Here is a 15,245-nt window from a genome sequence, read left to right as displayed (position 1 = left end):
CGCATCTGAACCTACACAAACTGAAACCAACCGACAACTCAGAGACTTTGGAACAAACTCCCACGAGGGCACAAACCACAAAGAGAACAGAGTATTTGTAGAAATAAAAAAGAAATTGACTGTGAACATTCAAAATAGTTTGAAATCGATAATATCGAGCCTCCTTATGGCCAACAATAGACAAAAAAGGACCGATAGAACATTACCTAAATTGTTGATATGTCAAAATTTCTGATCGCTCACAGTCAGTGCTCAATTTAAATGAATTTATACTTTTGGTTAAATGTTCCTGTGAGCAGTTCCTGATAGAACTGAAGTGGGCCTCTCTCAGAAACATGCTTTTTGGAAATGAAACGTGCCACTGATGTCTGAATGTATATTTAGAATTACGTTTCTTCAGAAAAGATTATAAGATGAAAACTAAAACCACGCATTCACACAACACAGAGGAATGCTACTCGATATGCATGCAATCCCCCCCCCCCATGAAGCTGGGACCCTCAAGTTAGTGCTCAAGCTTTTGATTTTTCTCAATAAGCCAACGTGCATTTCTCGTTCAAATAATAATTCAATTAGAAGACATGAGTTAATGACGAATCTGCTCATGTTATTCACCTCTTGTGTAAAATGTCACATGCCATCTCCTTAATCGATTGATTTTCTATTAACAGTTTGCAAAGAAGAAACACATTATGTTAGACGCTGGTTTACATAAAGCTAGAATTCTTCCCGTGAATATGATGTTTCCTTCATAAACAGCACATTGCCAAACAAGAAGCACTATTTAAGCTGGCAGATTCTGGATAAAAACAATCCCGCTCAAACCCACCCAAATCCCGAGCTCAGAGTCCAGCTCCTCACGCCTCTGCCAACATGATTTTGTACTGCTGTCTCTACGCTCTGTGACGCTGATTGTCTGTAACCTTACCATGCTCAGTATCTTGTGCAGGTTTCTCCGTGCTGTGGTACTGTGTCTATCACAGTACAATCTACCACGAGCAGCCTTTTTTTGAAAGCTTTCTCTGTGCTGTGTATCATTATGTCTGCAATCACCCCATGTTCATGTATTTTGAGCTGTCTCCGTGATCTGTGACACTGTCCGTAATTCCCAGCATGTTCAGGTTTTTGTGCAGTTCTCTCCGCACTGTGTATCAGTGTGTGTGCTGAGCGCCACTTAGTGCACAGTAGTACACAGCGGAGTCACTTGGTTGTATTTGCGAGATCATTAACCAAGCGATTTTCGCCGCAGCATCAATGAGAGCAGAAATTCGCCCGCCTGCAGCATTTTCTTTATCCTGCTCTCCTGAGGTGTATTTTTGAAGCATGTATTTCGGAGCTTGTCCTGGGGACTGACAGTACCAGTAAACTGTGGACTGACAGAACCCTGTGTATTCACAGCTTAAAGCAATGGTGTCACCCACAGCAGAGGTTTGTTGGTTTGGACTCTGGGACACGAGGGAAAAGAAACCTGCGGGATGACATTGAACACTTATTCAGCCTCTGTTGAAAAGATAAATTGCGAAGCACAGGAATTATTCTGTTCGCTTTGTTGACATTAGATTTGAATCTGTTCTGTTCTATCGGAATATGAAGAAATGAGGCGTTCAGGTGACACTTTCTTTTACATACCTTCTTCTTGTGACGTGCAATACATTGCCAAAACGGGCGCTGGAAAGTGATTTAACAATAAAGTTCAAATGGGGAATCGACAGCAGCTGAATCAGGCGGGCAATGAAGGGCTATGCGGAGAATGCAAGTACAGTAGGAACAATTATAAAAGATTCTGAAGAAGGCAGCATTCGCATACTCGGCGGACAGACAAACTCTAGTGATTATCTTGGAAGCTGGAGGGCATATGTTTAAGGTGATAGGGGAATGATTTAAAAGGGAGTGTTTTGCAGATAGCGTGGTGCGTATATGGAATTAACTGCCAAGTGTAGTGATAAGTACTTAGAGACAAGTACAGTTGAATCAGGTAAAAATCATTTGGAAACGTATGACAGGCGGGAAATGTTGAAATAGATACAGGCCAAACACAGGCAAATGGGCAACGTTGGTTTGGGAAACCTGATCAATTGCATGACGCTGTGACTCTATAATAAATTTGCAAAATTAACCACGCAGAAGTAACCAAACGATGGTGCGGCACCATGCACAGCAGGATCCAAAATAGGGTTTGATCAGCACCTATTAGTTCAATCATAGTCTGCACGTTTCCTCTGTTCATGAGAGCACACACGGCTTTTGATCAAACTTTTCCCAAATCAGGTCACTTTCTTCTCCGACTTTCCTTTGCGCCTTTTGGTTTTCTGGCAATCCTGGCAACTTGCACCAATACCACAGCTATCTGTTGAGTTCTGTCTGTCCTGTTTCTGGGATTGTTTGACTGTTGCACACTGGGAACTATCTTTTAGATCTCCCTCAATTTCAGCTACTTTGATTGAATTATTGTATTCTGGGTGGAAATCTTTTCAGTTTTACATTAAAAAATGAAGGCAAGGTCATTCAGCCAAACTGATTTATGGCTGTTCATTTATGCCAAAGTTCACTTCTGCCCGAAATCTAATTTACATTGCCCATTCAACACACTGTGTGGATGTATTCCATTCTCCTCCCTGTGATTTCAAAACGTTCTATAAATGACTCAATACAATGTGCTCCAACTACTCTTGTGGCAAGTTCCACATTTTGCACATTTCTTCACCTTCATTACTTTATTTGTTCTGCTAGTGGCCTATTACTCACATTTCAGTCTCATTCATCCCAGTTTCGAGGCCATCGTATTTAAGACTTTCATGAAGTGTCTTCATGCTTCGTTTTTTCCCCAATAAAACAGAACCAGTGGAAACAGTTAACGTTTGGGTCTCCACTGCTTTCTGAGATGCAGAATGCCAATAATTCAAGGCAATTGTTCGTCTGAAAAACATTCTGCTCTTCGTCGTCCAAATTGCTGTCCCTGAATCGCAAATTGTGACCGTTGGTTAGACTTTCCTGTTTGGAGAAAATTCCATCTAATGTCTACCCCTTAAAATTCTATATGTTAAAATTAGAACACTCCTGCTTCTTTTAAACGATAAGTAATGGAGCTTAGGCTTCAGAATACCTTCACAGAAGACAATAACGCTATCCCAAGGGAATGCCTGGTGAAGCGTAGCTTTACTTGCTCGAAACCAAATCGAGTCATTCTCAATTAAGGAGAACAAATGTCTAACTATCATTTCAGGCTAGAACCCATTCCTGCCCTTCCCTCTGTATGACTCACTCAACAGCTTGATGAGGAGTTGTAATTTGATCGATGCCGCAGAAATTGTCAAATATTCCTTTCGATGAATTGTTACTTGCTGTTTCGAATGAGCATTCTTCAGTTTGAACTGGTTCCAATAAGCACCTTCATTACAACAAATCGATTTCTCAAAATACCTACATTAAATAAACCAAAATTCTTTACTAAAGTTTCACGTTTAATTCGGAGGCTGGTAAAATGGAAGTATGATTGGTCAGATGAATGAATATATGAAAGGAATTGAAAAGAAATAGCAAGTCGATCATTCCTGACACCCATTCCTCAAATAGGATAATTCATCTTGACATACAGCCAGACCTCTTATACCTGAGGTTCGCTGAGTAGTGTTTCTGATTTTCTTGTAGGTTAAATGTTTTTGTTGAACTTTTGGAATTCGGGCTTGAATCTCTGCCTGGTACAAAGTTCTTTCACACAGACCTAAGCAACAGACGGAGCTCCCTCAGTCGCAGGTAACTCGTAGAATCGATTCCAGACAGTCGGCACTCCTTCATTTAAGCACATGTTCGCCATGTTGGTGGTATCCCTCTATTGACCCGCTGGGCCACTGATACCACAGGTACAGCGAAACCGCTGACTCAGGGCCAGGTGTCATTCTTTTTTTTCGCCTGAGGAAACAAAGACCAGACACGCATATTCTGCTGACACGCAACTCCGGCATTGGAGCAGAAGCGATTTTTTTCTAAGATATTTGTTTACTTTCTTCACGTTTAAACGAACAAAAATAAATCGATCGTTCAGCAACATAATGAATAGCAAGATGAAATGCAGAGTCACTTACCAGCTGTGACAGTCACCGCCGTTCCAGATCCATCTACATGGTCATAATAACACAGTAATACTCCTCTCGGTCTCCTCTGTACAAGAACCAGTGGTACCTCAAAACATCAAAAAATCATCAGCACGCTGCTTGAACAAACTAATTATTCACGAGATTTAGATAAATAGACCATGTCCTCTGTGTCCAAGTTTGCTTTGGCTCAAGCTAATCTCTTGTTCTTCTCTCAAATGGCACAGGAATACATGAGGTGGATTTTCACTTCATATCAGCGAAGAAGAATCGAGTAAAGAAATTAGTGCTTGCTGCAGATTGAAAAGATATCAACCTGCATTACAGCGAAGTGAACTTCAAGCTGACAATTAACTATTGGGGACGGAGAATTTGTAATTTAATTGTAAAGAGGTATATGATCTGGCTCCTTTCACTGTGTCTTGCTCCAACTTGACACAGTGCTATAGGTCTGTGTAAAACTTCCAAGGGCTTGTTGGGAGTTGGATATGACAGCTGATTTGCAATCCCGATTCCAGTTGTTAGACTTCTCACGTCAGTCTCCTTTAATTGTGATCAATCATTCCTAACTTCGATTCACCCACACAAGCCTTGAAAAAAGATATCACCATCAGAGCGCACTTGTTATCAGTGAAACACACATTTTATAAACAATAATGCAGTCTAATTGCAAATTGGTTGACTTGCAGCTGAGAAGCAGAAATGTGGGATTTTCTGGGCAGATTGGCTCAGTTGTCAATTTGTTTCTGTAACAATCTCCAGTGAGAGTTTTTGAGCGACGGGAAGCCGAGGCCCATCACTGTGTGTGTAGTACCGGTACCGAGCTTTACAGTAATAGGTGGCGGTGTCTTCAACTCTGACATCCCGAATTTCCAACGAAAATAAATTTTGTGCTTTATCTGTGAACATAACGAATCTCCCACCACTGGAGATCCGCTTCCATTCCGTTGCTGTCCGCGTTTGTCTAAAGAAATGTCCACTCTCAAAATGATGAACAGAACGACTTTTAAAAACACAGTTGATGGTGAGAGACTGACACTCCTTCTTATTAACCGCTACTGGGCTCTGTGTCACTGACTGACTGAAATAACCTGGAAATTAAACAGAGAGAAATGAGCGGACATTAGAACTGACCGATACAACGCAGTGAAAACTGCAGACCATCCCTGTAATGTGAACGAAATCGGCAACAGTGTATTTTAAATTTCATGCAATGTTTGTTTCTGTGATAGATACTCACAGGGTAAACCAACATACAGGATCAAACCATGGAGGATGCCCATCATTCCCGTGTTTGGAGCTGATAGTTTGATAATGGGAAGACAAATTATTCTGGGATTTTCTTTCGTGACCTGTACTGAAGCATTTCAGATGAATTGGGTTGTTTTTCAGTGTCCACGAGGTGATTAATGAGCCCCGTGGAATCAAGGTCTCTGGGCGTGCACTGTTTGAATAAGTAGGTTTTGAGCAGGGAACAGACAGTTTTATGTCACTTCACAAGCTCTGTGAACTAGATATGTAGCCACCTCCCACACTCACACAATGAACAAAGGGAGGGGTTTGGGTTGAAGGTGAGGACATTTTCTGTCAGCCATGGTGCAATCCTTCTTGGCCCCGCAGTAATGAGCTGGGTACCCGATCCATGTTTATTTAGTCATATGTGTTGAACAAAGAATGTGGAGGTATGATGCTGCAAGGAGTCAAAAACAGCGTTCCCCACTCCACTGTCCCCAGCATCAGTTTCTTTAACTCCCTGCCTCACCCCCACCTCATGTTAATTCAATAGGGCTGGTGATTATTTAATGTTGAGCACCTCTGTGGGACCCTAGTCAAACATCTGATCAGGATACCTGAACCTTAAAGCACGTGGCTACACTCAGTCATGCAACTGAGGTCAGGATGACAAAAATGATATCGTCCAGTCAGAATGTTGTGGTGAACGCACAGAACTTACATGATGAATTAACTTTCTCAGACATTCAAACAAACCGTTTCTACAACAGTCCTTTCTGACTGCTGTCATAATTTAACCCGAGAAAGATTTTCCATGTTTTAATAAGATTATCGCCCATTCTTCCATACAGTAGAGGATTCAGATGGAGTTTACTGTAGGGACAATCCGACCATTCCAACAATTAGTCTGATGAAGTATCATTGCTCTTCCTCTCTGGACGAGGGTTTAGCGTTGGTTGTGGATTCTGAATGTTTTTCATCTACGATTTTACCAATAGATAACGATGTGTGATCTCTTGTGAATGTTCCTATTTGTGTTCTATGACTGCACTTTGTTTATTTCCCCTTTAACCGCTGCTAAAACCTCTTCTGGGTGAAACACTGAGATTCAGACTTTTTAAAAGTTTGTTAAAGTGAATCCCTATCCATTGCACAGGTGGATTCAGCTGGCATTCACTTTACAACATGTCAATAAACAAGAAGATTGTAAGACCTTTATTAAAAGAGCAAGCGCATGAGGAAGTCGGCAGCGCTGGTAGCATTCACAGAGACAGAGATAGTTAATGCTCCGATTCCAAAGATTCACCTTTGAAACGTGTTCTACAAATGCTGCCAGATGTGCTGAATCTCTCCAACACTTGAATATCATTAGTTTCGATCTCCAGTATCCGCATATTTCTGGCTGTGGGCCCACGTGCATAGAACACCGATTCCGAACACACTTCATTGCCGATTTCGAATACCCTCCTGCTGAGCTGCCTGGACCCTGAAACCTAGAATTTTCTCCCAAAATATTTGCAAACCTTTTACTTTGTTTTCCTCCTTGAAAACACTCACTGCAACTGATTGCTTTGGCCAAGCATTCGGTCATGTGATTAAATATGACCTGAAATTCCTGTGAAACTCCGAGACGCTTTGCTTATGTGAAAGCTGTCGCCATTAAGTTATTGTTAAGTGAGAACAGATCCCTGATTGAATGAAAGAAGCTGTACCAGTATAAGTCTAAAGAGATAGGTTGCTTCAGAAGAGCTGGAATTAAGTGATTGTATCCCCTGAATCAGGCAACTGCACTCTGTCAGAGCTATGATGACAGAGCTAAGAGACTGCAGTTTCATTTTCCTGCCCTGTTGTCAAGATTGTGTAACAACACCTTTGTTGAGGAACGAGGTGAGGCAGTATAAACTGGGAGAGTAACACGGACTGAGGCGTCATCGAAAGGCCTCCGTTCTTTGCTGTAACTAGGCTGTAGTTTTGTACGAATATCATTGCATTGTTTTGCACCCGAAAAACATGTCTGAGTTATGAAGGTGATGTGTCTCGCAGGGACGATGCAGATGTTCTGAAGAAGAGCCACTGAACCTGATGCATTGACTCTGGGCTGAAGGTCTTCTTTCCGTGCTGGAACGAACTCGTTGATGTGACTGGTCATCGATATCTCCAGTACTAGATGTTACGCAAGACAGGAGAGTGTGCGCGTTGAAGTGAAATGTGTGAGACCTGCTGCCCTGGTCCTTCTGATTGATGGAAGTGAACGGCTTGGGAGATTCTATCAACATTCCGGTGCTATTGTCGGAAAGGAATAACCCGATTATTCTTCTCCTGCCTCTCCTATTTGTCTCTTTCTACAGAGGCCAGTGTATTACTTCATAATTCGTGATTCAATGGCAATACGATAGGTGTTCTTGGTCACGTTTTCCTAGTAATGTCCCCAGAAATGATCAGGTTCTTTCATCACATTTTCAAAACTTGCCTTCGTAATTTTGAGTGTCCTCACTCTGATGCTTTTCTATTTAAAATCAATTCACAGGCAATGAAGAGGGAATGTAAATTTACAGACGGATGGAAAATTGAGTCAACCATTCTTGCAGAGCTGGGAGAAGACGTCTAATTTTAAAGTATTTGAACATTTGTCGATTTTGGAAGATGTGAGGAAAAAGCCCCGTTCACAGTGAAGAGAAACTGTACTTGTCTTGCTTGTGTGGACAAACCTTAATTCAAATGTCTGATTCAGCAGAACGGACAAGAAAGGATGTTCTATTTCAAATTGGATTCCGAAAGCAGAGAAACGATGTAGTATATAACAAGGGATTCATTTCCCGCTCTGTGCAGAAAATACTTTGGTGATATCAAACTGAGCCAACTCTATTGACCTGCCAGAAGTGTGGAAGAGATTCATTCAGTCATTCCACCCTTCTGAGACATCAGCAAGTCCACACGAGGGAGAAACTGATCATATAACATTGAGTACAATCTAAATTCCACCAATTTTCCACGTCTCTTCAGTTCTGTAGAACTGTCTTTCTCAATTAGAAACGTTTCTCTTCCACAGATACTACCAGGCACGCCGAGCTTCTGCAGCAATTTCGGTTTTTATTTCAGGTATCCAGGACGGGAATGTTTTGTTTCTTTTGCCTCGGTGATACCAGAACAGGTGACAGATATGTTGGTCCCGGAGGAATTCGCTCAGGGGTGTATTTAAGGAGGAAAGGGAGGCATTGAGGGGGAGCACTTTAAGGAGGTAATTCCAGAACTTTTGTCATGTGCAACTGAAAAGAATGGCCCCCAGTCATGAAGCAATTTACATCAAGAATACATAAAAGACCTGAATGAGATGAGTGCAGATATTTGAGAGGTTTGTGTTTCTGCAGAGATTACTTCGACAGGATTTGTTATAATCATGGAGCTAAACAAAAATGCGAATCTTTAAATACGGTGGCTTCCAATCCCAGAACGCTTATAGTTTCGGGAAGACATGTGTGCATTGTAGGACTATGTAAAGGAAGATAAAACAAATGGAATTATTTTCAGGATCACTGATATTGAAGACATTTATTGACATTGTAAGTGACTTTCTAAATTCTTGTTATATATCTTTTGAGTTTCTCCTCCACCAACCTGAAAGGCAGTGAATTGAACTTTCGCAAGTCATTTGGTTGATGTATTTTTCCTCATGTCCCCCTAAAACTCCATCAAACTACCATTAAAATATACATCGATGTCCCCAATAAAAATAAATCAAATCACAGCAGATAAGTGGAAAGCTCTTTCCTGGCGACACCCCTCCAGCCACAGCAATAGGAACCGTTGTCTGCACGAGTGGAAACTGCGTGGTCGGTCTGACATCTTGGATGTCTCTGTGGCCACCTTCTCAATGACCAATATAAAATAGACCTTCTTCAAAGTATGTGGATTAGATTAGATTAGATTCCCTACAGTACAGAAAGAGGCCTTTCAGCCCAACAAGTCCATACCGGCCCCCCGAAGAGTAACGGACCCAGACGCATTCCCCTACATTTACCCCTAACGCAACGAGCACTATGGGCAATTTAGCTTGGCCAATTCACCTGATCTGCACATCTTTGCATTGCAAAATGTTTGATTCATTGTATACGCCAAGACATACAACAATGTGTTAGAAGATATGAATGAGATCTCATTTGTGAATTTGTTGCTGTATGACCAGATTGAACGACAATGAATCCTTTCCCAGGGCATTCAGGGCATAAGAACGGCGTTGTTCTAGTGTGAAGACGCTGAAGCATCAGCAGTTCAGATGAATTAGTGAAACCCTTCCCCCACTCAAGACAGGAATGTGGTCTATTCACAAGGCGAATCATTGGTGTGCCAAACGTTTGGATGAAGTGATAAATATTTTCCCACACTCACGGCGGGAGAATGGTGTCGCATGGTGTGAACTCGCTCATGCACAGCGAGTTGAGATGATCTCTTGAATCTAGTGCTGTAGTGAGGTAAGAAGAACTGCCTCTCGTCATTATGAACACGTTGATGAAGATTCAGTTCACTCGAACTTTTATAGAAATTCTCGCATTTTGGATATTTAAAAGGTCTCTTTTCTCCTCAGTGTGAAACCGCGGATGTGTCAGTATATGTGAACACCCAATGAATTCCTTTCCATACTTCAAACAAATGAAGGGCCTCTACTCAGTGTGACTGCTTCAATACATTCCCAACTCGGACGGGTATTTGAAACCTTTTTCAAGTCTCTGGCGCGGGTGAAACTGAATCTGTCCAGTTTAGATGATCTTTTAAAGTCTTCTCCACACTCAATGCATTTTCGTTTAATTGCACATTTATTGGTTACATGCCTATTGAACAGCCTTTGCTGCATAGCAAAGTTAGCTTTGCCATCTTTCGAAACTTTCGTTCTGCTTCTGAAATTTATTTAATCCTTTATCCCAGAACAGTCCAAACTTACCCTGGTTATCATTGAACTATCAACTTCATGTTTGTCAACAAGTGTCTTTTACTTGGGAATCTCAATTTCTTTCTCTATTTTGTCATCAAATCAGCTTTGGCTTTATGACCAAATGTCTCCATCATTAATGGTGACATACCTTAATCTTGTCAGAACTATTTCTGCTTGAAAGCAATACAATGTTCACCCATCATTTTGATTGCAATTCATCTGGCTCCAATCCATTCATACCCATTGAAATTGGCTCTCCACCCAGTGGCTCTCATTCTTTGTTGCAGCCTTTGCCGACAGACAGAATAAATGAACATTTGTGTTCCAACTTCAAAACAAATGATGTTCAGACATGATGAATTTCACGACTCTGTGTCGTATCTTGATGTGACAGATGAGCTCAGCTTCTCAGCTATTAATTGCGTGCTTGAAATGTACTGCAGAAAAAATAAAACGTAATTAATGCCTTCAATACCCGTTCAGAATAGAAATGCAGAAGTGACAAATATTTCTCTTGAGTAAATGTATAATACTGCAAATGCTGGAGATCTGAAATGAAGGAGTAACGTAGCTGGCACAGCAGCATGTGTAGAGAGTAAATTAGGATTAACAATTCAAATTTAGCCACTCTTCTGCATTGTTGGACTCACTGCTTTTCCCTCCAAAGATTCTACCTGACTTGAGTTTCTTTGCACTTCCAGTCTTCCTTCACTATTCCCCTTGCTTTAAATTCCCCTTGGGTAAATCCCCTGCAAAAAGATTTTATAAACTCCATCCCTGTCCATTTTGCATATATAATCATGGCTTTCCTCTCTGAACTCAGGATTGGCGTGCACGCACGCTGTTGCCTATTGCGTCCCACCAAAAAAGATGTCAACCATGAGTCGGGGTTTGTCACTGAGACACGTGGCAGAATAGCTTCAGGTTAGTTCACTGTCAGTGTAGGACCATGAGTGTCTTTTTCGAGATTTGAGGTGTGCACTCGGTGTTTATGAAAGCTCCACGCTCGCGCAACCACCTCCAATGATCCTCCCACATTCTGCTTTCTTTCATATTTGACAGAGACCAAGTAACCTTATTGCACATGCGCCCTTCACCAATACTTACGGCTCATGATCAAGTCGGTATTGCATTACTCATGATCCTATTGCTACGGTCTGGACATGGAAAGGGGTTATTGCGAGATAAAAGCTTATGTTTTTAAATTTGATTCCGCGTAGTTTCAGGGCATATGCAGAGTTTGTGTTTATTAACGCATTTTCCTTACCCAACAAAATCTCGGTTTACAGTCTGGCCTCTGATACGTTTTGTGAAATAATAAAAGCGCAATAAAAAAGGTGTGTGGATGGTGCATGGAAGTAATTAGCTGGCAGGGAAAGTTTTGGAGGCGGGTACAATTATGACATTTAAAAGTTATTTGGATGGGTACATGAATAGGAAGGGTTTAGAGAGATACCGATCAAATGCTGGCAAATGGAGCACAATCAATGTATGTCATCTGTTTAGCATGAAAAAGCTTGCCAAAATGTCCGTTACTGTGCTGTGTCACTCTATGTATGATTTTAAGAAGTTGATTTCAAATTTGATGTCCATTTTAAGACAATTTTCAAGTCAAGTATGTCTTAACTTATATCAGTCGACGTTCAACGTGTTGTGGTGGCTGTGATAGAGAAAATTGAAAGTCAGGTTGGCTGCTGCTTTTCAAAACCCTGGTTAGATCATATAGGGAGCACTGGGTATTGTTCTGGCATGGCACATTAGATAGGATCTGTATTTACATCGAAAGTTTCAGAGTAAGTTGAAAATTGATTTCGGCCACCTCACTGTTAACTTCATGTCCACATTTGCTTATCTGAAGCAATTATTATTACATACTTATGCTGTGATTATACTAAATATCTCATGAATGGGCGCTTCTTATCCTGTCGCTTGGATATCATTGTCATTGAAGACACTTGCCTTTTGCTTTTGCAATGCAATCATTAATTGGCCAAGACTTACTTTCCTCTGTTCTGTGAATACCTTTGCTTCTTCTATTCCTTTCTGCTCTCTCGTCCATTTCAAGTTTATTTGGAATAATGAAAAAGACAGAATAAAATGCAGAGTGACCGTGGAATTTTGTGGCAATGGTACAGACTGGCTGAGCAAACCACTCTCTTTTCCTAGTGTCACGATTCATTAATTTCACATCAAGAGTAAAGATGTGTATTTATGTCTTGTAATGGTAGTGAAATTGTTGTGTTGATTCATTCCAAATTTCATTTAGAATTGCAAAGTTTCACAATCCTTTGTGCGAATCAATGTTTCTCACTTCATTCCTAAATTACTGACACATTTTCTGGAGAATGTGAGCTCAGTTATCAACACTCCTGCCCCCAGGGAATGCCTTTCATGAACTCTACTCTCAAACTGTCTCCGAATTTTGACGTTTTCAATGTTGTACACGGGAAATTCGAGAGATGGATTGTCAGAGAGACCAAGACAGTGAGTACATGCGTCCATGTATTTGTGTTTTTGCTTCTCTATCTGTATGTTCTGTATCTCTGCTCCTGACTATCTATTTGCGTTTGTAAGTACGTGTGTTTGTATTTAGTGTGTATTCATATGTGTTTCTACGTTTGTGTATGTCTCTATATCTGTATCTGTGTGCAATGGACTGTTTGTTGTTTCGGAGGTTTGTTCAAAGAAAAGAGTCAATATCTCTTTCTCTTTTCTGTCTCTCTTGCTGATAAAGTGATGAAATGTTACTGCTCGCCTTGAGGTTTGTCTCGATACGTGCGTGTGTATGTGTGTGTGTGTGTGTGTGTGTGTGCGCGCGCACGCGCGTGTGAAAGAGAGATCATCTATGCCTGCAGTGGGAAAGTCTTTGTCCTGGAGGGACGTTTGAATGAATGATTTCCATCCTGATAACTAAGAGGCTCAGAATGTCTCTCTCTCAATCTCCACATCTGTCAGTCCGTCTTCTGTTTAAACTGATGCAGTGACACCCTCTAGTGGCTTCCCCATGCCACTGTTTTGTGTTTGACATGATTCTGGTTCTTCCAGTGTTTCATTATCAGAATCATGTGACATTTCGATGTTGCTCGAATGAGTGCTGCAGTTACTTGCCTCACAGTAAGAGTTTACTGTAACAAAACTGGTTCTTGGATTTTCTACAGTGTCCCATTGGTTTAACGGCGAAAGCATTCAAGACATTTCAAAAGGCCTGAAATACGTTCTTTATTTTTCATTCCCTAAACTGGCAGCATCAATTCATTTCAAGAATATATTTATAAATACTAAAGTTTTGATTGAAGATGTAAGATCGAATTGTGAACCATTTCAATTCTGCGTCTCTGAGAAGAACAATATGTTGCAGAGTGCGTGAGTTCTGTTTTCAATGGTTTCACCTGGAACGAGCGGTTCACGTGATCAAACTCAGAGGAAAAGCAATATCCCAGAAATCTCCAGAATTTGTCACTGGTAAAGGCAATATTTTCCCTTCCTTAATTTCCCCTTGAATTTTGTGCATTACAAAATATATTCGGAGGTCGGTTAGGGACCTTGTCAGGTCTGGAGACAAATGTGCACCAGGGAACACTGGCAATATCCTTCCTCGAAATGATATCAAAGGTTGTTTTTTTAAAACATACCAATTGATTACCGTTTCACCTCCGCACCATTCTGGAGTTAATACATCCTGCGCAGTCAGAGTAACTCTTCTGTTATAGAAGAGGTGAAACCTGTTCATCAAAAACATGAGCAGACATGCAAGTTCATGGTAACCAGTTGCATGGATAGTTTATGGGAGCGCTCAGTCTTTGTCTCAGTACGCCAGTGTGCAGTGATGGAGTGAGCTCTGCGAGGAGGTGGTGGAGGCTGAAACACTTGCAAAATTTAAAAGAAACCTTGATGAATCTGAAGTGTTTAGAGGGATATGGGCAATATGCTTTTAAATGGAAATCAATTTGTTTGGGATATCTGGTCGTCGTGGACGAATTGGCTCTCTTTCTTTTCTTTATATCTCCTAAGACTCTCTGAAAATAATTTGTCCAATTTCTCTGAACGTGGTGAAAAAATTATAACAGGCTGCCACCAGAGGGCAGTAGTAGCATGAAATATAAACATTTACTTATAAAATCAGTGGCAGCGACTCTGGAGGGAACTTGAGAGTGTACTTTTCATGACAATAAACCGAGAGCAGAATTTCATCAATAATCATGAGAGCACAATAGACAATAAGATGTAAAAGCAGAAAGTGACCATTCAGTCAACCGGGATACTACATTTCAATGAGAATATGGATGACTTGATGATATTAAAACCCAATTTTCTGCTTTACTTCCATAACCCTTCACTCTCTTATGGATTAGACGTCTGTCTAAATCGGCAAAATGTTAGAGGAATGTTTCGTTTATCCATTCACAACACTAGCTATTCAGAATTCGTGTATAATTATAGTAAGGAGCCGACAATGATATTTCTAGATTTGTCTTCATTGCAAGTGGGTGTAAGTAACACGCCAAGGATTTCAGTGCATTTGCAGAAGACATTGTTGAGAGCACACCAATGAGAGCTTCACAGTCATTTCCAGGTGCTAAGCTTTAACTCCATATTATGAGAATATGGGATCAAATACCTCCAGATAGAATGAAGGGTCCATGACATCTAAAACCTAATCTGAGCAACTGGATTGCGATAGCAGTGACGCTACCAAGATGCCACGGACTGCCAATCTGGTAAATGTACCCCCAATTCTATAAGGAAGAGAAACTCATGGATTTTGACTTTGTTACTGTAAAAGAATGATGATAAGATTCGAACTTGGCGTAGTGTGGGTGCTTTGGCGAAGACGTTGTAGTTTCTGGTTCTCCAATAGTTTTGCTGCCTTTGCGGTGATTGTGGAGTTTGTGTGTTCAGAAGGTAATGCGGAAGAAGAAATTGAACACATTTATTGACATTGTAAAACTGAAAACATCAAATTAACATGGGAGCTTGCAGTTCTGATAAATAAG

At 40.9% G+C, this 15,245-nt stretch overlaps 1 protein-coding gene across 1 annotated transcript; it reads right to left on the bottom strand.

The window, feature by feature from the left end:
- Positions 1 to 1,151: 1,151 nt before the first annotated feature.
- Positions 1,152 to 5,483, bottom strand: LOC122543664 (uncharacterized). The gene is made up of 4 exons (XM_087975408.1): positions 5,332 to 5,483; positions 4,872 to 5,182; positions 4,083 to 4,158; positions 1,152 to 1,468 (listed from the first exon to the last, which is right to left on the bottom strand). The coding sequence occupies exons 1-4, from the start codon at positions 5,375 to 5,377 to the stop codon at positions 1,152 to 1,154; spliced, it is 750 nt and encodes a 249-aa protein (XP_087831534.1). The 5' UTR covers positions 5,378 to 5,483.
- Positions 5,484 to 15,245: the final 9,762 nt, after the last annotated feature.

The sequence above is a fragment of the Chiloscyllium plagiosum genome, unplaced genomic scaffold, assembly GCF_037043375.1.
Source record: "Chiloscyllium plagiosum isolate Xiang-an unplaced genomic scaffold, Cpla_swu_hap1 HiC_scaffold_27, whole genome shotgun sequence".
Taxonomy (NCBI): Eukaryota; Metazoa; Chordata; class Chondrichthyes; order Orectolobiformes; family Hemiscylliidae; genus Chiloscyllium; species Chiloscyllium plagiosum.
The sequence above is the reverse complement of the archived record's forward strand: the minus strand, read 5'-3'. Positions and strand labels throughout refer to the sequence as shown.

Bases quoted from the DNA above. Each gene is read 5' to 3' on its own strand.
- LOC122543664 (XM_087975408.1), bottom strand. From the start codon at position 5,377: ATGATGGGCATCCTCCATGGTTTGATCCTGTATGTTGGTTTACCCT. The intron at 5,183-5,331 runs GTGAGTATCTAT...TTTAATTTCCAG, and splicing joins CCTGTATGTTGGTTTACCCT to GTTATTTCAGTCAGTCAGTG. The intron at 4,159-4,871 runs GTCGCTCAAAAA...GTTCTTGTACAG, and splicing joins GTGATGGGCCTCGGCTTCCC to AGGAGACCGAGAGGAGTATT.